Genomic DNA, 21,479 nt, shown 5'->3' with positions numbered 1-21,479 from the left:
TTTCACATCACAGTAACAAAGTTATTAGGAAAACAGGACTACCACAACCAAAGATGTTACAGAGTGCACACAATTCCGACAGGGTGAGCCATAATCAAGGAGTGGTTTTCTTTAGGAAACAATTCTACTAAAAAACAACATGGGGGTGGAAGTAATTGAAAATGTTCAAGACATTAAATGCAGGACTGACTCCATATTGCCATTTAATATGCTTTGTATTACAGGATATAAAAACTAACCCCCCATCTATGGAATGTTAAGCTGACACCCGAGACTGTCAAAGCCTCCCATAATTCAATATCCTATACAATTTTCTGGTTGTACCAAAAAATAAACAACCAGCAAATGATTTCACCTCTTAAAAAAAAAGCATTTACACTTAAAAAATGGGATGAGGTGGGATTCCCTCCTTCTCAAAAATGTTTCTAGAGCTACTAAAAAACTTGCATTTACAAAATAGTTGATAAAAATATTCCTCTGGAGGCCAGGCGCAGTGGCTCACGCCTGTAATCCCAGCACTTTGGGAGGCCGAGGCGGGCGGATCACGAGGTCAGCAGATAGAGACCATCCTGGCTAATGCGGTGAAACGCTGTCTCTACTAAAAATACAAAAAATTAGCTGGGCGTGGTGGCAGGCGCCTGTAGTCCCAGCTACTCGGGAGGCTGAGGCAGGAGAATGGCGTGAACCCAGGAGGCGGAGCTTGCAGTGAGCCAAGATCGCACCACTGCACTCCAGCCTGGGCGACAGAGCGAGACTCTGTCTCAAAAAAAAAAAAAAAAAAAATTCCTCTGGATTGTAAAGAAGGGAGACAGACAGGGACCACTGATAAGTCATGGTCTAGGGTATTCATCAGACTTGGCTTCTTTATCTCCTGCTTCATCAGAGGCTAGACTCTCCTCAGTTTTCGTTTCCCCTGTTTTCTGCAGGTAAATCTTCTTTAGTTTTTTGGTTAGCCACTTCGGCCTGTTTTCCCTTTGCTCCCCTTTTCCCTTTTTTTGCACTTTTGTGTCTGAAGATTTATCCTTCGCTGCTGCTTTTTCGGCTTCGCTTCCACTTTTGCAGGAGGTTTAGCTGACAACTGCGCTGATCTCCTCTTGGGCTCTTCCATGGTAGCACCTTCGGTGGAGCTGACCTTTTTCTTGGGCATCCTGGCAGCAGGGAAGGTGGGTGCCAGGTGCCTGCTGGCCGCAGTGTGCCTACAGCCTTTGTGAAGCTGTGCTGCCTGGCCGCTGCCACTCCTCCCGCTGCCGGAGCTGCTCTCGCTATGTTGGCCAGGCTGGTCCCAAACTCCAGACCTCAGATGATCCACCTGCCTTGGCCTCCCAAAGTGCTGGGATTACAGGTGTGAGCCACTGTGCCTATTTTACAATTAAATATCATTGTTCTTGGTGCCCTCTCCCCTGGTTCATCAAGTATAATACCACATACTTGACCTCCTGCCCACAGAGGACCTACCACCTCCTGGCCCCTCTCGTAGGATCACTGGGCCTACCTGCACTGTGTGGCCAAGCCCTGTCTTTTTCCCAAGCCCTCAAGGCCATGCATGAATGTTCATTCAGACGTGGTAGGGGGCTTTTCGCCCTTACAAGATGGTGGAAAATTCACTTTTTTTTTTTTATTGAGACGGAGTCTCGCTCTGTCACCCAGGCTGGAGTGCAGTGGCGCGATCTTGGCTCACTGCAACCTCCGCCTCCTGGGTTCACGCCATTATCCTGCCTCAGCCTCCCGAGTAGCTGGGACTACAGGCGGCCGCCAGCATGCCCAGCTAATTTCTTTTTGTATTTTTAGTAGAGACAGGGTTTCACCATCTTAGCCAGGATGGTCTCGATCTCCTGACCTTGTGATCTGCCCGCCTCGGCCTCCCAAAGTGCTGGGATTGCAGGCCTGAGCCACCGCACCTGGCCTGGTTTTTTTTATAATTTATTTTTCTTTTTAAAAATCCCAACCTTTGGATAGCAGGGAGGTGCTGGAGGGATAGGGTCAAGAAGAGTGTGTGAGAGCAATAATTTCCCAAGACTGCCCTCTGCGGGACTGTATTTCAGAAAACATACTGGTGGGGCTACCTCTCCATTCACGTGTACTGCCCTAGCCTCTCCCCATCCCCCGCTGATGCACTTCCGTAGCTGCACTGTTCCATAACGGCAGCAGAATGCTGCAGAAGGCACAAGGATTCCTCCACTCCATCTTCAAATAAAAAGTCACTAATAAATCACATTTGGTAAGTTAGTGAACGTTAAATACATTAGTGAGCAAAAGAAAATCTGAATGAACAAGAATTGGTCATCTACCTAACTGAACACAAATGAACGCTGGCAGTTCAGTAATAGCAAGTAAAGAACAGCGCTAACTGCAGAACAGCAGCACCCCCCTCCCAGGAGCAGTGTGACTAGGAAGCAGCCCTGTATGCATGCTGTGGGGGTTCTAAGCAAAGTGAGCTGCCCATTGGTTTCGATGAGTTTGCTGATGTCGGACAAAAGACACCTGTTCTTTAGCTGCCTGCCCCAGTTATCTCCCAAAGTTCCTTACTGAGAATGAAAAGCGTCTTTCTCTGTGTGGTGACTTCAGTGGGCCAACAAATATTTGAGTCTAAAACACAAGACTAGGCCGGGCGTGGTGGCTTATGCCTGTAATCCCAACATTTGGGAGGCCAAGGCAGGCAGATCACCTGAGGTTGGGAGTTCAAGACCAGCCTAACCAACATGGAGAAACCCGTGTCTACCAAAAAAAAAAAAAAATACAAAAATTAGCTGGGCGTGGTGGCACATGCCAGTAATCCCAGCTACTCAGGAGGCTGAGGCAGGAGAATCACTCGAACCTGGGAAGTGGAGGTTGTGGTGAGCTGAGATCACGCCATTGCACTCCTGCCTGGGCAATAAGACCGAAACTCTGTCTTAAAAATGAATAAATAAAAAGTAAAGCACAAGACTAAGTAGTCATAGGCAGAACAGCAGCTACCATTTACAATTTGCTTACTTGATGCTAAATCCTGGGTTAGGCATTTTACAGTCTTATATGATTTAGCCCAGCAATCCATGGAAGCATAGTTTTTAAAATCATCATCTGACAGATAAGGATACAGGGCTCGAAGAACGTAGGTGACCTGCCCAAGTGTCCAAGGCCACACATCCAAAACAACAAGTTACGGTTTTAAGCCAGCACTGTTAGACTCAAAGCCTCTTAACCATTCCTCTGTCCGGCTGTAGGGCATAGGGAGATAAAGGGGTATAAGCCATGGTTGCCATCAAAGAGTCAATAACAATAACATACAGATGGTGAGAATGATGGCAGCTGCTGTTTGTTGGGCACCAGCAGTAGTCAGGTACAGTGCTAAGCACTTTAATTACACTGTTAGGTCACCAGGACAGAAACTCCCCCACACCAGCTCTGTAATAGGGGTGAGTGTTGGACATAAGCAGGGAGTTGACAAGAAGCCAAGACTAGGCTGGGCACAGTGGCTCACACCTGTAATTCCAGCACTTTGGGAGGCTGAGGTGGGTGGACCACCTGAAGTCAGGAGTTCAAGACCAGCCTGGCCAACATGGCAAAACCCCGTCTCTGCTAAAAAGTACAAAAATTAGCTGGGGATGGTCATGTGCGCCTGTAATCCCAGTTACTCAGGAGGCTGAGGCAGGGAGAATTGCTTAAACCCAGGAGGCGGAGGTTGCAGTGAGCTGAGATTGGGCCACTGCACACCAGCCTGGGCAACAGAGCAAGACTCCATCTCAAGAAAAAAAGAAGCCAAGACTAGAGATCCTTGCACTGCTGGGCTCCCAAAGTCTGGATTCCAAGCACCTCCAGGTTCCTATTTTGGCATATTTATATAATTTCACATTTTTATACTTAATTTTTTTTTTCAGTCTGTCGCCCAGGTTGGAGTGCGGTGGTGTGAACTCGGCTCACTGCAAGCTCCGCCTCCCGGGTTCACGCCATTCTCCTGCCTCAGCCTCCCGTGTAGCTGGGACTACAGGTGCCCGTCATCACACCTGGCTAATTTTTTGTTTTTAGTAGAGATGGGGTTTCACCATGTTAGCCAAGATGGTCTCGATCTCCTGACCTCGTGATCCGCCCGCCTCAGCCTCCCAAAGTGCTGGATTACAGGCGTGAGCCACCGCGCCAGGCGATAATTTTTTTTATATAACAAAAAAATTTTTATGTATCTCAAATGTGCACATTTTTCTTTTGAGACAGGGTCTTGATCTGTCACCCAGCCTGGAGTGCAGTGGTGCATTCATAGCTCACTGCAGCCTCAAGCTCTAGGGCTCAAAAGATCTTCCTGCCTCAGCCTCCAGAGTAGCTGAGGGTCTACAGGCATGCACCACCATGCCTGGCTACAATTCTTATTATTCCCCAATGCTACCCCAACCATATTTCTAAAAACTCCCAAAGTAAGATTCTATTTTGCCCAGTTTGTCCTCAATTGAGCAGTTTTGTCTGAGCCCAGAGTTTCTGCTGGCCAGCCTGTGGATGAGCTGTCTCTCCCAGGCTGGTGCCCATCCCTGCCAGTAGCCTGGAAGGGGGAGGGGTGCCCAGGGTCGGGTGGAACAAAACATGACTGCCTAGGGCTGCCTCTGTCTCCATCTCACTGATGGCAAACCATAGCTCAGAGGGCCAGCTCTTAAGTGAGACCTGAGTGCCACAGAAAGGTGGACACAAGGCTAACAGCTACTAAATGAACGAAAATTCTGATTCAATGAAATCTGCCAGAGAAATAAAGCATTTTTTAAAGGACGATGAAATAAGATGATGTCTGATTAGGGCAAACATGATGCAGACAGGAAATGCAGCAGTTCAGAGGAGGGAAGGTCAGGCCGCCTGGGGAGAGTCCATGAAAAAGATGGAACGTGCCAGATGCTGTGCCTGGTGCTGGGAAAGAGTTGACTAGGACAGCATCCCTTTCCTCAAAGGGCTCCTAGACTGGGGGGAGGGCCGGACATCTGAATACATCCTGAGGAGACAGTGTGGGACAGCATGGTGGCAGTGGAGCCAGCCGTGGTTCTGCTCTTGGTCGGCTGGAAAGGAGTAGATGTAAGGGATGGCTTAGAAGGGAAGTGGAAGAAAAGTTTTCTGCACAGAAAAGAGGAAGGAAAGGCCTTCTAGACAGGACACTACAAAGGCAGAGAAGCCCTAAGCATAGTGAGCACAGACTCCACAGGTTAAGGGCTCAGTCACACAGGACCACCCCCACGTCAGACCCCAGATGCAAGGCCAAGCGTCACCTATGCATCTGACCAACTGGCTATAAATTGGAGGTCCCAACAACTCCCTCCTCAGGTTTGACCATTTGCTAGAACAGCTCACAGAACCCAGGAGAATAGTTTACTTACTATTGCTGATTTATTACAAAAGATATTTTAAAGGATACAAATGAACAGCCAGATGAAGAGATACACAGGGTGAGGTCTGGAAGGGTCCTTGTGGAGTTGGGGTGCACCATCCTCCCGGCACATGGATGTGTTCACCAACCCGGAAGCTCTCCATGTCCTGTCTTTCAAGGATTTTTCTGGAGGCTTTGTCACGTAGGCATGATCAAGCTCCAGCTCTGCTCCCCACCCCAGAGGATGGGGAATGGGGCTGAAAGCACTAAGCTTCCAACCACAGTTAGGTATTTTTGGTGACCAGTCCCCAAATAAGGAGCCCACCAAGAGTCACCTCATGAGAACAAAGGACGCTCCTATCATGCAGAAAATTCCAAGGGATTTAGGAATCCCTGTGTCAGGAACCAAGGTGAAGGACCAAATGTTAGAAAAAAAGATGTGCAATCATAAAAAAGAACAAAATCATCTCTTTTGTAGGAACACAGATGGATCTTGAGGCCATTATCCTCAGCAAACTAAGAAAGGAACAGAAAACCAAACACCACATGTTCTCACTTATAAGTGGGAGTTAAATGATGAGAACTCATAAACACAAAGAAGGGAACAACAGACACTGGGCCCTACCTGAGGGTGAAGGGTGGGAGGAGGGAGAGGAGCCAAAAAAACTACTGGGTACTGGCCAGGCACGGTGGCTCACGCCTGTAATCCCAGCACTTTGGGAGGCCGAGGTGGGTGGATCACAAGGTCAGGAGTTCGAGACCAGCCTGGCCAAGATGGTGAAACCCCATCTCTACTAAACATAAAAAATTAGCTGGACGTGGTGGCAGGCACCTGTAGTCCCAGCTACTCAGGAGGCTGAGGCAGGAGAATGGCATAAACCTGGGAGGCGGAAGTTGCAGTGAGCCGAGATCATGCCACTGCACTCTAGCCTGGGCAACAGAGTGAGACTCCATCTCAAAAAAAAAAAAAAAGAAAAGAAAAAAAAAACTATCGGGTATTAGGCCTAGTATCTGGGTGACAAAATAGTCTGTACAACAAACCCATGTGACACAAGTTTAGCTATATAACAAACGTGCACAGGTATCCCGTAATCTAAAAAAAAAAAAGGAAAAAACACCTGGGAGAAAAGAAAAATGATAAATTAAAAAAAAAAAAAAAAGACAATGCTCCTAGCACCCCCATCATTCAGGAATTTCCAAGGGTTTTAGGAGCTTTGTGTTAGGAACTGGGGGCAGAGACCAAATGTATATTTCTTCTTATGTTACACTACCCCAGATAGGAAAACAGAAATTACTCTAGATATTTCAAACAAGAAGGGGTTGTATATAGGCAATTAGTGCTTATCATTGGAGGGGCTAGAGGTGGTGAAGGTTGGGGGGAGGGGGTTGCACCACTGGCTTTCAGGCTATTTTACCACAGCTGATTTCCAGAGGCTGGAAGAAGTCAGGAAACTTGGGACACCGCTGCTGAGGTCCTTGCAGCCCCACGGTCCCCAGGCTGGTGACTGGTGGGGGAGTATTGAGTCCAGCTGACCACCAGAGCCCGCACGCCTGCTGCTACAGGGGAGGAAAGGATGACTTCTACCTCCTTCCCACATTCCAAATTCCACGTGACTACATTTTATTGGCAGCACCCTGCTGGCAAGGGAGCCTTGATGTGCGCTTCCTGGGCTTCTGGCACCTGCACAGAAAGGGGTGAAATGAGTGTCATGAGCAGCCACCACTCTGCAGCAGAACTCCACATCCAGGCATGGTGGGGAGCCCCACTTATACTTGGAGGTGTCCTGGCACCCTGCCCACTTTTGGTAGGTGTTTGGGTGTCCGAGGCTTTGCAAAAGAAGAAGGCATGGAGTCTACGGTGGAGTCACATGGTGGAGACCTAGCTAAGTCAGAGGCCTGGAGAGGCGTCATTCTAGCTGGGCAGCAGGTGACACACAATCATGCCTTGAGTTGATTGGAGAAACACCTGGGATTGACCCGGAGTTTGTTCTGGAATGTTTTCACTGGAATGAAAGCTGAGCGGTCCGCAGGCCATATAGTATTGGAGAAAACATAGCCCTCATTGAAAAAGGCTGCCAGAGAAAAGGTGCCCACAGGGACGTTCAGGGGTTTTGTTTGTTTGGGGTTTTTTTCTTTTTCTTTTTTTTCCTTTTGAGATGGAGTTTCGCTCTTGTTGCCCAGTCTGGAATGCAATGGCACAATCTCAGCTCACTGCATCCTCTGCCTCCTGCATTCAGGCAATTCTGCCTCAGCCTCCCTAGTAGCTGGAATTACAGGCATGCACCACCATGCCCGGCTAATTTTTGTATTTTTAGTAGAGACAGGGTTTCACCATGCTGGTCAGGCTGGTCTCAAACTCTTGACCTCAGGTGATCCACCTGCCCCAGCCTCCCAAAGGGCTGGGATTACAGGTGAGAGACAGCTCACCCGGCCTATTTTGGGTTTTTGTTTTGTTTTGGAGACAGTCTTACTCTGTCGCCCAGGCTGGAGTGCAGTAGCATGATCTTGGTTCACTGCAACCTCTGCCTTCCAGCTTCAAATGATTCTCCTGCCTCAGCCTCCCGAATAGCTGGGATTACAGGCGCCCACCACCATGCCTGGCTAATTTTTATATATTTTTGTAAAAACAGAGTTTCACCATGTTAGCCAGGCTGGTCTTGACCTCCCAAAGTGCTGGGATTAAAGGCATGAGCCACTGCGCCCCGCCAGGAAATTCCGTTGTTTCTGAAAATACACCTGTGGATCTCTAGCCTTGAACATCCTTGTATGCTGCTTTAAATGGCTGATCCTCAATGCCTCCCTTCCAACTCACACGCTTGCTCCCCTACATCAATCTCCCAATCTCCCAGAAAAAGGGACCTCTTTTATTCTTTTTTTAAAATTATTATTATACTTTAAGGTCTAGGGTACATGTGCACAACGTGCAGGTTTGTTACATAGGTATACATGTGCCATGTTGGTGTGTGTGCTGCACCCATTAACTCGTCATTTACATTAAGTACATCTCCTAATGCTATCCCTCCCCCCTCCCCCCACCCCACTATAGGCCCTGGTGTGTGATGTTCCCCACCCTGTGTGCAAGTGTTCTCATTGTTCAGTTCCCACCTATGAATGAGAACATGTGGTGTTTGGTTTTCTGTCCTTGCGATAGTTTGCTCAGAATGATGGTTTCCAGCTTCATCCATGTCCCTACAAAGGACATGAACTCATAATTTTTTAGGACTGCATAGTATTTTATGGTGTATATGTGCCACATTTTCTTAATCCAGTCTATCATTGATGGATATTTGGGTTGGTTCCAAGTCTTTGCTATTGTGACTAGTGCAGCAATGAACATACATGTGCATTTGTCTTTATAGTGGCATGATTTATAATCCTTTGGATATATGCCCAGTAATGGGATCGCTGGGTCAAATGGTATTTCTAGTTCTAGATCCTTGAGGAATCACCACACTGTTTTCCACAATGGTTGAACTAGTTTACAGTCCCACCAACAGCGTAAAAGCGTTCCTATTTCTCCACATCCTCTCCAGCACCTTTTGTTTCCTTTTTAATGATTGACATTCTAACTGGTGTGAGATGGTATCTCATTGTGGTTTTGATTTGCATTTCTCTGATGGCCAGTGATGATGAGCATTTTTCCATGTGTCTGTTGGCTGCATGTCTTCTTTTGAGAAGTGTCTGCTCATATCCTTTGCCCACTTTTTGATGGGGTTGTTTGATTTTTTATTGTAAATTTGTTTACATTCTTTGCAGATTCTGGATATTAGCCCTTTGTCAGATGGGTAGATTGTAAAAATTTTCTCCCATTCTGTGGTTGCCTGTTCACTCTGATGGTGGTTTCTTTTGCTGTGCAGAAGCTCTTCAGTTTAATTAGATTCCATTTGTCAATTTTGGCTTTTGTTGCCATTGCTTTTGGTGTTTTAGTCATGAAGTCTTTGCCCCTGCCTATGTCCTGAATGGTATTGCCTAGGTTTTCTTCTAGGGTTTTTATGGTTTTAGATCTTATGTTTAAGTCTTTAATCCACCTTGAGTTAATTTTTGTATAAGGTGTAAGGAAGGGGTCCTGTTTCAGTTTTCCGTATATGGCTAGCCAGTTTTCTCAACGCCATTTATTAAATAGGGAATCCTTTCCTCATTGCCTGTTTCAGTCTATCCAATTTCTAGATTTATTTCTCATGGTCTTTGTTAGAGACGGGCCTCACTTCGTTGCCCAGGCTGGTTTTGAACTCCTGTTCTCAAGTGATCCTCCCGCCTTGAGGATCTCCCAAAGTACTGGGATTACAGGCAGGAGCCCTGCGCCCGGCAAAGCCTGTATTAAGCCCTTTTATGTTCACTCTGCAGTACTGCAGAGGGCAGGGAGGAAGCAGAGGTGCCCTGGCATCTTCAGCTGGAGGTGAGCAGGGTGCTGAGGGTGGGAGAGGCCGGGCGCCTGGGGATGGGAGCCAGGACCGCACCTTCACAGGGATGCTGCCACCCTACCCCGGAGGTCAGGGCCTCTCGCCCAGCTCTGGCTCTGAGGTCCTGGAGGGAGGGAGATGCTGTTGCGATTCAGAAGATCAGGGGAGGGCCACCCACATTCGAGAAGAGTGAAAATCCTGAGCCTGAAGCAGAAGTGGAACCGGTTGGAGCCGAGGCTTTAGAGGGTGGTGTTGGGAAGAGGGTCTGGCGCCGCCCTGTGGACTGTTTGGGCTCACGGGGCTGGAGGCTCCGAAGACCGCGACCTGCGAACCATCAGGAGGTTCCACGCGGATGAAGGCTACAGTCTCCGCCAGAGCCCCTACACTAGCCCTTGACTTCTCCACCGGATTACAACATGATAGCTCAATAAGCTCCTTATTGGCCGGGCGTGGTGGCAGGCGCCTGTAATCTCAGCACTTTGGGAGGCCAAGGCGGGCGGATCACCTGAGGTCAGGGGTTCAAGACCAGCCTGGCCAACATGGTGAAACCCCGCCTCTACTAAAAATACAAAAATTAGCTGGGCGTGGTGGCAGGCGCCTGTAATCCCAACTACTTGGGAGGCTGAGGCAGGAGAATCGCTTGAACCCAGGAGGCAGAGGTTGCAGTGAGCACTCCAACCTGGGCGACAGAGTGAGACTCTGTCTCAAAAAAAAAAAAAAAAAAGCTCCTTATTTAACACACTGTTCTATCAGGTCCCTGTCACAGCCACTGGCCCTATAGCCTAATAAAGGAGCGGGTGCACGCATTGGATTGGTGAGCTACCGCCACAGCAACGTGCCCTAATCAACCATCCCAAACGGTGGCTGGAACAAGGTTCTCGCAGGCCTGTGCTTGGGCTTGAACGCTGGGCCGGCCACTGTGCTGTGGCTCCCTGCAGGCCTGCGGATCGGCCAGGGGGCTCCGATCCTTTTGGGCCGAGGCTGAAGCAGCGGCTGCATCAGAGAAGGCCTTCTGGGTGAAGGTGGAAGTGCACGGGGCCCGCAAAACCCCCTAGGGCTTCTTCAGGCATGGGTTAGGAACTGGCAGGCTTTCCTTTGTGCTTCATTCCATGGCCAGAGCAAGCCATGTGGGCAAGCCCAAAGCCAGGGGCTGCGGAAGTACCCTCCACCCACAACGAAACCACGGCAAGCGGTGGGTGCATGTAGGGCTGAGGAATTGGGGCCAATAGTCTATCTATCCCGTGAGGAGACCTGCTTTGGGGGTTGCACAGCCTGGGTCTGCAAGCTTCACTGCCCTCGGCCTGGGCGTCCTGTGCTCCTTTGGCCTCTCTGGGTAGGAAAGTGTCCCCCTTACCTCTGCAAAGGTCAGGGTCCCAGTGCCTGCTTTCACATATAAAACCAGCTCTTGGGGGTATGACCCTGAACTGTATGAGGGCCGCCCTTTCAGTAATTCTCTCTCCAGGAGTGAGAACCTCCCTTTCTCAATTTTAGGTTAGATGAGTCTGAGTGTGTTTAGTGCAGTTCATGGTTGAGCAGGAAGATTAGAAATAAGGACATAGAGACAACTATTTTCTTGGTGTTAAACTCATTTTAAACAAAGTGGAAAGTAAGGGATTTAGTAGGGAAATCCTTCCACCTTGGCAAAAGTATAGTCTATCTGGTCACAAGTGGCACAGCATGATCCCTGGTGGCTTGACACAAGCATTCCCTGTCCCCCATCAAGCACATGTCCCTCAGTAATTCCACTGCATTTTTGTGCAGCTGCTGTGTGCTGGAGCTGTGGGGAAGTCCTCGGTAATCTCGTCTGCTTTTTAGGAGCCCCTATCTCCAGGACTTCTCTTACTTCCCAAGCCACCCCGCTTCTTTGAAAGGTCTGCAGGCTTGTCTACCTCTTCTCAGCTTGCTCTGCATGCCTTGGGGAAGCTCTTAAAGCATGGATCATGAAGGAGGGGGGCGGAGGAGAGGGAAATGCATGTTTCCACAAATGGACCATAAGCCCACCAGGCAGGCTCCGGATGGGATTAAAAAACCCTTACATTATCATGTGACTTGCACAAGAAAAAAGGTACCTGCAAAGGGTCAAGGGACCAGAGAGGAGAACTCGAGAGGTATTCTGGAGGAGGCGACTTTTGATGTGAGCTTTCTAGGTGAGTAAAGGGCATCGTAGATTAAGGGACTGGCTGGTAAGTGGCCAGCAGATAGAAATACAGGCTGAGCTCAGGGGAGGGTACACCCAGAGGTGGGGAGGAAGGTAGGAAGTGAAAAAGGAGGCTGGGCGCGGTGGCTCACGCCTGTAATCCTAGCACTTTGAGTGTCCAAGGCAGGCGGATCACTTGAGGTCAGGAGTTTGAGACCAGCCTGGCCAACATGGTGAAACCCTGTCTCTACTAAAACTACAAAAATTAGCTGGGTGTGGTGGTGTGCGCCTGTAGTCCCAGCTACTCAGGAGGCTAAGGTATGATAATTGCTTGAACCCGGGAGACGGAGCTTGCAGTGAGTGAAGATCATGCCACTGCACTCCAGCCTGGGTGACAGAGTGAGATCCTGTCTCAAAAAAAAAAAAAAGGTAAGTAAAAAAAAGGAAGTGAAAAAGGAAAGGGAAAAGGCCAGAATGGAAGGGGAGCTGAAGACAGACTGAGCAAGGCAGAGTTGGAGGCCAGCGTAGGAAGGGCTCAAAACATTTGCAAGGACAGTTCACATCCCACTGGTATGTCAGCTTAGATTTAAAGCACTACCCAGAGTTATTCAAAGCCAGACCGGAGAACTGCAGGCATCAGCATGCCCTGGGGACAGGTCCAAAATGCAGAATCCTAAGCCCCACACTAACCCTAAAGAGTCACTCTACGATGAGATCCAAGAATTTGGGCTTGATCCCACTTCTCCTGTCCCCTGCCCTCACCACTGAGGACCTAAAGCATAATAAAAGGGGAGAATCTCTACCCTAAATAATCCCTTTTGGCAGTTACTTTCTGTTTTCAAACTTCAAATCTGTCCTCTGGGACTAACCTAGGAGATGAGGGGTAAGGGAATTAACATTTATGGAAAATGGAGGAACCCATATAGGCACCTGTGTTCACCTAATATTCCTTACCAAGCAGTGGGTGCTGCCATTATCTCCATTGTATGGATGAGAAAACCGGCTTAAAAGAGGTTAATTGACCAGGCGCGGTGGCTCACTCCTGTAATCCCAGCACTTTGGGAGGCCGAGGTGGGCAGATCACGATGTCAGGGGATCGAGACCATCCTGGGTAACACAGTGAAACCCCGTCTCTACTAAAAATACAAAGAAAAAAAAATTAGCTGGGCGTGCTGGTGGGCGCCTGTAGTCCAAGCTACTCAGGAGGCTGAGGCAGGAGAATGGCGTGAACCCAGCAGGCGGAGCTTGCAGTGAGCCAAGATCGTGCCACTACACTCCAGCCTGGGTGACAGAGCGAGACTCCATCTCAAAAAAAAAAAAAAAGTATTAGCTGGGCATGGTGGTGGCGCACGTCTGTAGTCCCAGCTACTCGGGAGGCTGAAGCAGGAGAATTGCTTGAACCCTGAGGCAGAGGTTGCAGTGAGCCAAGATCACGCCACTGCACTCCAGCCTGGTGACAGAGCGAGACTTCATCTCTAAAAAAAGAAAAAGAAAAAGGAAAAAAAAAAAAGAGGTTAAGTAACTTGGTGGGCGGCGGGGGGCGGTCACAGCCACAGAACTAGTAAGTGCTAGAAGTAGGATTCTCACCTAGTTCTTTCTGATTCTACTTGGAGAGGCAGCTTTGTTCAGTGGGTTTTAGAGCCAGGGCTGCTTAGGTTTGAATCTCACCTCTATCCCATATTATTTGCTGGGACTTCCTTAAAACAGTGTGGGGCTCAGGGCAACCCAATAAGTATGGGGCTAAAACAGCTGCCACCGAGTCAGCATTTTTCACAGGCCCCTCGAGATAGCACTGAAGACAGAAATTTCTAAATTGAATTTTATTGATGTTCAGGAAAGAGAAGTCAGTCACAAGCCCCCTTGGCCCTCAGCCCCAAGCAGAGAGCCCAGAGTGTGTAACCTCAGGCAAGTACCAAAACCTCTCTGAGCCTCAGTTCCTCATCTGTAAATTGGGGCAAATATCAGTTGATGTGAGGATTAAATATGATGATATCCTGGCTGGGCACAATGGCTCACGCCTGTAATCCCATAACTTTGGAAGGCTGAGGCCGCTGGATTGCTTGAGGCCAGGAGTTCGAAACCAGCCTGGCCAACATGGTGAAACCCCATTTCTACCAAAGATACAAAAATCAGCCAGGCATGGTGGTGCATGCCTGTAGTCCCAGCTGCTTGGGAGGCTGAGGCACAAGAATTGCTTCAACCCAGGAGGTAGAGGTTGCAGTGAGCTGAGGTTGCGCCACTGCACTGCAGCCTGGATGACAGAGTGAGACTCTGTCCCAAAACAAAAAGCAAAGCAAAGAAAGAAAAGGAGAAAAGAAAAGAAAAGAAAAAGCTGATACTCTTTTTTTTTTTTTTTTTGAGACGGAGTCTCGCTATGTCACCCAGGCTGAAGTGCAGTGGCACAATCTCGGCTCACTGCAAGCTCCGCCTCCTGGGTTCACGCCATTCTCCTGCCTCAGCCTCCCAAGTAGCCGGGACTACAGGCGCCCAACTCCACACCTGGCTAATTTTTTGTATTTTTAGTAGAGATGGGGTTCAATAAAATGAAGCGAAATGGGGATGAAACATAATGAACCACAGCAGTTTTTTGTCCTTACTGTTCCCACCCTTCTGGGGAGCAGGATTTCAATGGAATCTTCTGGTCCTTCTCCCCACATCTCTTGAATGTCTCGTTGTTTTTATTTTATTATTATTATTTTTTTGAGACACAAATGAGCTAAACACTACTTTGAATTATTAAAGCCCATATCACTGGAGAAATAAGATCCCTATTCTGAACACCTAGCAATAAGTACCATAATATACTTTACCTCTTCATTTTCCTCATCCAGGTATTTTATTTGAATACTATTCAGATCAAATGAAACTTTTACCTACAAAAGAAATACACATTTAAAGGCAGGTTATAATGTACACAGAAGTCAAAGGATGAGTTGGGCATATTTCATTACATATTAAATATTTTATGTGGTTAAAAAAATCCACAAAATCAGAAGACAAACAACAAACAACCATCACAACCCATAACAAAGGGTTAATATCTGCAACACATCCAGAGTATCACCAAAACTGCTAATGATACAATTAACAACCCAGGAAAAAGTATACATAAAATTCATAGAAGAAGTAGTCAGAACACCTAACAAATACCTCAGAAGACTTTCAAACTTTCTGGTGGTCAGAACAATGCAAATTGAAAGCAATGAGATGTCATCTCATCAGAACAGCAAAGTGTGTGTGTGTGTACAAAAAATGGGAAGACTTGGGTTCCAGACACAGCTCTGGCCCATTACTAGACATAAAAATGTGAACAGGTCAGTTCACCTTTGAGCTTCAGTTCTTTAATCTGTAAAATAGGTCTAATATGTCTGCTTTGCCGATCTCACAGTGTTACTATAAGGATCAAATTAAAAATGTTCTTTCAAAATGTCATTCAAATATAAAAAATATTATAATAACGGCCAGGCACAGTGGCTCATGTCTGTAATCCCAGGATTTTGGGAAGCAGAGGCAGGCAGATCGCTTGAGTCCAGGAGTTCGAGACCAGCCTAGCCAACATGGTGAAACCTCGTCTCTACTGAAAATACAAAAATTAGCTGGGTGTAGTGGCGCAGGCCTGTATTCCCAGCTACTCAGGAGGCTGAGGCAAGAGAATTGCTTGAACCTGGGAGACAAGGTTGCAGTGAGCCAAGATCATGCCACTGCACTCCCGCCTGGGTGATAGAGTGAGACTCTGTCTCAAAAATAAAATAAAAAATTGGCGCAGTGTGGTGGCTCATGCCTGTAATCCTAGCACTTTGGGAGGCTGAGGTGGAAGGATCGTGAACCTAGGAGTTGAAGACCAGCATGGGCAACAAAGCCAGACCCTGTCTCCTTAAAAAAATTAAGTTCAATTAAACATTTTTAAAAATAATAAACCAGTCGTTAGAACCATAAACCTGTACTGTTTTTGACAATGTAATGCACTACCCTGTAAAACACTACAATTAAGACTGTTATTTTAAGGACCCTGAAGTCTGTGAAGATCAGGCACTTTTTTGAAATCGTGAGATAATTATCCCCCAATTTTCTCCATTCTTTGTTTCTACCTAGAACCAAGTTCACCACCAAAATACAGTCCTGCTGACGTATTCATTCATATGAAATGTAATTACTGGGGTCCTTAAAATTTGGGCAGAATCTTTGTCAATTCCCCAGGACCTTAGGCAAAAAATCAGGAAAATGAAGTGACTGACTCAGTCTGCCAAAAGCGGATATTCTGAAATACCACTTTCCAACTTTAAGAAACACTTCCCGCCAGGTGCGGTGGCTCATGCCTATAATCCCAGCACTTGGGAGGCCGAGGCAGGCAGATCACGAGGTCAGGAGATCGAGGCCATCCTGGCTAACGCGGTGAAACCCCCGTCTCTATTAAAAACACAAAAAATTAGCTGGGCGTGATGGCGGGTGCCTGTAGTCCCAGCTACTCGGGAGGCTGAGGCAGGAGAATGGCGTGAACCCAGGAGATGGAGCTTGCAGTGCACTAGCCGCGATCATGCCACTGCACTCCACGCTGGGCGACAGAGCGAGACTCCATCTCAAAAAAAAAAGAAAAAAAAAGAAACACAATTCCCTACTCGTGAGGGAAATTAATCTTCATCTCTTTTTCTCAAATTACACAATTGGAAATTAATTTAGATATTCTGGAGCTCCTCCAGTTGGTAGGCCAACTAAGAGAAAACAGAAAGTGGGAGATTCTAGCTTAGCTGGACCATATCCAGGTCTCCATAAGGAACTCTCTTTGGCTGGCATATAAAAAAATTCTTTCAGCAAGAGCATTAATCTTGAACGTGTGTAAACACGAAAGCTATGGTTAACCCTATCTGCCCCTTAGGTCTACAGCCAGTAGAGTCAGATAGCTGGGTCCTAGGCCTTCAGCTTTCATAACTGACATTATTGTTAAGTCCATGCCACTGACTCACCTTGTCTTGGCACAAGTTAGCTTTTCCTCCACGTCAATTTTTTTTCTTTCCGCCTCAACAAAATCCCTTTAATGAAACAAACCTGGCAACCTGAGCTTTGGTTACTGTCTCCACCAGAGGCCTGTACAAGCCAAGTTATCCAAGCTTTAAAATGTGTGACCTGAGGCCGGGAGCGGTGGCTCATGCCTGTAATCCCAGCACTTTGGGACGCCAAGGCAGGAAGATCGCTTGAGCTCAGGAGTTCAAGACTAGCCTGGGCTGGTCTTTGAGAAAGCGAGAATCTGTCTCGAAAAAAAAAGTGTGGCCTGAAAGTTGAGTGTTTGACAAAAAGGAGAAACAGTGCCTTTCCAAAACCAAAGGTCCCTAACCAAGATCTCTTTAGCTGGGTCTCGAAAAAAGGAGGATGGGATGAGAAGGATGTATGGGTGGTGTTATTTTTTAACTTGCAGACTTCATCCTAGTCTTCCAGTTATCGTTTCCTAGCACTCCATGTTCCCAAGACAGTGTCACCACCCCGAAGACTCTCTCTCATTTTCTTTGCCTGGGCCCTCTTTCTACTGAGGAGTCATGGCCTTCCATCAGTAGAAGCCGGATGTTCTTGTGTCCGAAATTGGTGGGTTCTCGGTCTCACTGACTTCACGAATGAAGCTGCGGACCCTCGCGGTGACTGTTACAGTTCTTAAAGATGATGTGTCCGGAGTTTGTTCCTTCTGATGTTTGGACGTGTTCAGAGTTTCCTCCTTCTGGTGGATTCGTGGTCTCGCTGGCTTCAGGAGTGAAGCCGCAGACCTTCGCGGTTAGTGTTACAGCTCTTAAGGTGGCAGGTCTGGAGTTTATTCGTTCCTCCTGTCTGGAGTTGTTCATTCCTCCTGGTGGGTTCGTGGTCTCGCTGGCTTCAGGAGTGAAGCTGCAGAACTTCGTGGTGGGTGTTACCAGCAGATAAAGGCTGTGCGGACCCAAAGAGTGAGCAGCAGCAAGATTTATTGCAAAGAGCACAAGAACAAAGCTTCCACACTGTGGAAGGGGACCAGAGTGGGTTGCCACTGCTGGCTTGCGCAGCCTGCTTTTTTTTTTTTTTTTTTTTTGAGACAGAGTCTCCCTCTGTCACCCAGGCTGGAATGCAGTGGTGCAATCTGGGCTCACTGCAAGCTCCGCCTCCCAGGTTCACGCCATTCTCCTGCCTCAGCCTCCCAAGTAGCGGGGATTACAGGCACCCACCACCACAACCAGCTAATATTTTGTACTTTTAGTAGAGTCGGGGTTTCACCCTGTTAGCCAAGATGGTCTCAATCTCCTGACCTCCTGATTCACCCCTCTAGGCCTCCCAAACTGCTGGGATTACATGCGCAAGCCACCGCGCCCAGCGGGGCAGCCTGCTTTTATTCCCTTATCTGACCCCACCCACATCCTGCTGATTGGTCCATTTTTACAGAGAGCTAATTGGTCTGTTTTGACAGGGTGCTGATTGGTGCATTTACAATCCCTGAGCTAGACAGAGTGCTGATTGGTGCATTTACAACCCTCTAGCTAGACATAAAAATTCTCCAAGTCCCCACTAGATTTGCTAGACACAGAGCACTGATTGGTGCGTTTACAAACCTTGAGCTAGACACAGAGTGCTGATTGGTGCATTTACAACCCTCTAGCTAGACACAAAAATTCTCCAAGTCCCCACTAGATTTGCTAGACACAGAGCACTGATTGGTGCGTTTACAAACCTTGAGCTAGACACACAGTGCTGATTGGTGCATTTGCAAACCTTCAGCTGGACACAGAGTGCTGATCCGTGTGTTTACAAACTTGAGGTAGACACAGAGCACTGATTGGTGCATTTACAATCCTTTAGCTAGACACAGAAGTTCTCCAAGTGCCCACCAGATTAGCTAGATACAGAGTGCTGATTGGTGCATCCACAAACCCCAAGCTAGACACAGAGTGCTGATTGGTGCATATAAAATCCTCCGGCTAGACATAAAAGTTCTCCAAGTGCCCACCTGACTCAGTAGCCCAGCTGGCTTCACCTAGTGGATCCTGCGCAGGGCCGTGCTGGGCGCCCGCACTCCTCAGCCCTTGGGCAGTCGACGGGACCGGGCGCTGCGGAGCAGGGGGCGGCGCCCGTCGGGGAGGCTAAGGCCTCGCTGGAGCTCACCGGGGTTGGGAGGGGGCTCGGGCATGGTGGGCTGCAGGTCCTGAGCCTTGCCCTGTGCGGGGCGATTGGGGCCCGGCGAGAATTCAAGCGGGGCGCAGGCGGGCCGGCAGTGCTGGGGGACCCGGCGCACCCTCTGCTGCTGCTGGCCCGGGTGCTAGGCCCCTCACTGCCCGGGGCCGGCGGTGCGGGGCCCGCTAAGCCCGCGCCCACCCGGAACTCGCGCTGGCTCGCGAGCGCTGCGCACAGCCCCGGTTCCCGCACGCGCCTCTGCCTCCACACTTCCCTGCAAGCAGAGGGAGCCGGCTCCGGCCTCGGCCAGCCCAGAGAGGGGCCCCCACAGCGCAGTGGCGGGCTGAAGGGCTCCTCCAGCATGGCCAGAATGGACGCCAAGGCCGAGGAGGCGCCGAGAGCGAGGGCTGCTAGCACGTTGTCACCTCTCATTCTGAACCACAGACTCTCCACCTCTCTGGCACTTTTCGCCCACTCGGTCCCTCAGAACACGAAGGGCTCTCTCATCCTGTCACTTAAAACGATTAGCTGTCCCGAGACACGGAAAAAGTCGCCCTTCTTCTTTGCAGGATTCCTCCCTTGAACTTCTCCAAACCCTCTTACTGTGACCTGACCCCACCCCTAGCTAACCCAGCTTGCTTCCTTACCAGCTTCCCGCCCCCCGGGAGGCGCCAATGCAAAGACCATCCGCTGCCAGCTCTGCCGCTATCTCTGTGGGGTGAATCTAACATGGCGGATAAAGACAGTAACTAGTCCCGTTTCTCCGCGTTTTCGCCAAGATGATTGGCTCTTACCACTTGTCCCTCAAAACGACCACCCCCATTGACTGGTGGCGATTGCGTCAACGGAGACGGGGCAAAAGCAACCTGAACCCGAAAAATAACAAACGCTGGGGCTGAGGGGCGGAACTACGAGTGCGCAGACATGGGCCACAGCGGATTGCCCCTTCCCCAGGCAAATTCGGCGCTCACTGCGTCCCCGCGGGCCACTGACCTTAGAGGACTACTTGCCCCAGACTCGTGGGGCTGGATGGGAATTGTAGTCTAAGAGTTGTAGGTATCTTTTTTAGGCCTAGTTTCTGCTTTCAAAATACGAAAACATAACCAACACGCCAATCCATAACTGTTGACAAGTACAAGCGCGCACAGGTCTCCAATCTATCCACTGGATTTCCGTGAGAATTGTGCCCACTTTGGTATTGGATGTTCCTCTCCATAAGACTACAGTTTCTAAGGAACACTATGGCGAAGACCTTTCATTCCGCAACGCATGCTGGAAATAGTTATTTCCCTCCACCCCCCAACAATCCTTATTCCTTATATTTACCTAAACTGGAGACCTCCATTAGGACGGAAAGAGTGGGGGACTGGGACCTCTTCTTACGACTGCTTTGGACAATAGGTAGCGATTCTGACCTTCGTACAGCAATTACTGTGATGTAATAAGCCGCAACTGGAAGAGTAGAGGCTAGAGGGCAGGCACTTTATGGCAAACTCAGGTGGAATTCTTCCTCTTCCGTCTCTTTCCTTTTAGGTCATCCGGGAGCAGACTGGATGGCCAATCCAGAGCCCCGAGAGACGCTTGGCTCTTTCTGTCCCTCCCTTCCTCTGACTGTACCTTGATTTCGTATTCTGAGAGGCTGTTGCTAAGCGGTAGCCCCTTGGTTTCCGTGGCAACGGAAAAGCGCGGGAATTACAGATAAATTAAAACTGCGACTGCGCGGCGTGAGCTCGCTGAGACTTCCTGGACCGGGGACAGGCCATGGGGTTTCTCAGATAACTGGGCCCCTGAGCTGAGGAGGCCTTCACGCTCTGCTCTGGGTAAAGGTAGTAGAGTCCCGGGAAAGGGACAGGGGCCCAAGTGATGCTCTGGGGGACTGGCGTGGGAGAGTGGATTTCCGAAGCTGACAGATGGGTATTCTTTGAGGGGGGGTGGGGCGGAACCTGAGAGGCGTAAGGCGTTGTGAACCCTGGGGAGGGGGGCAGTTTGTAGGTCGCGAGGGAAGCGCTGAGGATCAGGAAGGGGGCACGGTGTGTCCCAGGGGAAATCCTCGTGATAGGAACTGGTATATGCCTTGAAGGGGACGCCATGTCTATAAAAACATCGGCTGGTCACGAGGTCAGGAGTTCCAGACCAGCCTGACCAACATGGTGAAACTTCGTCTCTACTAAAAATACAAAAATTAGCCGGGCGTGGGGCCGCTCCAGCTACTCAGGAGGCTGAGGCAGGAGAATCGCTAGAACCCGGGAGGCGGAGGTTGCAGTGAGCCGAGATCGCGCCATTGCACTCCAGCCTGGGCGACAGAGCGAGACTCTGTCTCAAAAAAAAAAAAAAAAAATACCGGCTGGTATGTATGAGGATGGGACCTTGTGGAAGAAGAGGTGCCAGGAATATGTCTGGGAAGGGGAGGAGACAGGATTTTGTGGGAGGGAGAACTTAAGAACTGGATCCATTTGCGCTATTGAGAAAGCGCAAGCGGGAAGTAGAGGAGCGTCAGTAGTAACAGATG

The 21,479-nt window shown here is 49.0% G+C and overlaps 2 protein-coding genes and 1 pseudogene across 50 annotated transcripts in view; 1 reads left to right on the top strand and 2 right to left on the bottom strand.

The window, feature by feature from the left end:
• Positions 1-735: 735 nt before the first annotated feature.
• LOC129054948 (non-histone chromosomal protein HMG-14-like) lies at positions 736-1,611 on the bottom strand (annotated as a pseudogene).
• Positions 1,612-1,734: 123 nt separating this feature from the next.
• On the bottom strand, positions 1,735-20,525 carry LOC112129717 (next to BRCA1 gene 2 protein). Of its 15 annotated transcripts, none has more exons than XR_010138330.1 (5): positions 20,297-20,487; positions 14,662-14,724; positions 12,806-13,326; positions 5,363-6,995; positions 1,735-5,009 (listed from the first exon to the last, which is right to left on the bottom strand). XR_010138330.1 is itself a non-coding variant. In XM_063718835.1 (5 exons), the coding sequence occupies exons 4-5, from the start codon at positions 6,910-6,912 to the stop codon at positions 5,675-5,677; spliced, it is 339 nt and encodes a 112-aa protein (XP_063574905.1). In that variant the 5' UTR covers positions 6,913-6,995; positions 12,806-13,326; positions 14,662-17,758; positions 18,807-19,246; the 3' UTR covers positions 5,316-5,674. The 15 variants fall into 15 exon arrangements, 1 of the variants encoding a protein (XP_063574905.1); XR_010138322.1 differs by lacking the exon at positions 1,735-5,009 and adding an exon at positions 16,813-17,758 and having other exon boundaries at positions 5,316-10,038; positions 20,297-20,434; XR_010138319.1 differs by lacking the exon at positions 1,735-5,009 and adding an exon at positions 16,813-17,758 and having other exon boundaries at positions 5,316-6,995; positions 20,297-20,434.
• The window catches only part of BRCA1 (BRCA1 DNA repair associated), a 97,408-nt gene continuing 96,438 nt past the window's right edge, over positions 20,510-21,479 (top strand). For 7 of the 35 annotated variants that reach the window (XR_008519583.2, XR_008519582.2, XM_063718829.1 and 4 more), the window contains exon 1: positions 20,672-20,796. The gene's annotated coding sequence lies outside the window, so the exon portion shown is untranslated. Of the gene's footprint in view, positions 20,885-21,479 lie in introns of all 35 variants that reach the window. The other 28 variants (XM_054546475.2, XM_054546453.2, XM_009251698.4 and 25 more) reach the window with 13 other exon arrangements.

This window comes from Pongo abelii, chromosome 19 (genome assembly GCF_028885655.2).
Source record: "Pongo abelii isolate AG06213 chromosome 19, NHGRI_mPonAbe1-v2.0_pri, whole genome shotgun sequence".
Taxonomy (NCBI): Eukaryota; Metazoa; Chordata; class Mammalia; order Primates; family Hominidae; genus Pongo; species Pongo abelii.
This window is presented reverse-complemented; position numbering and strand designations above follow the sequence as displayed.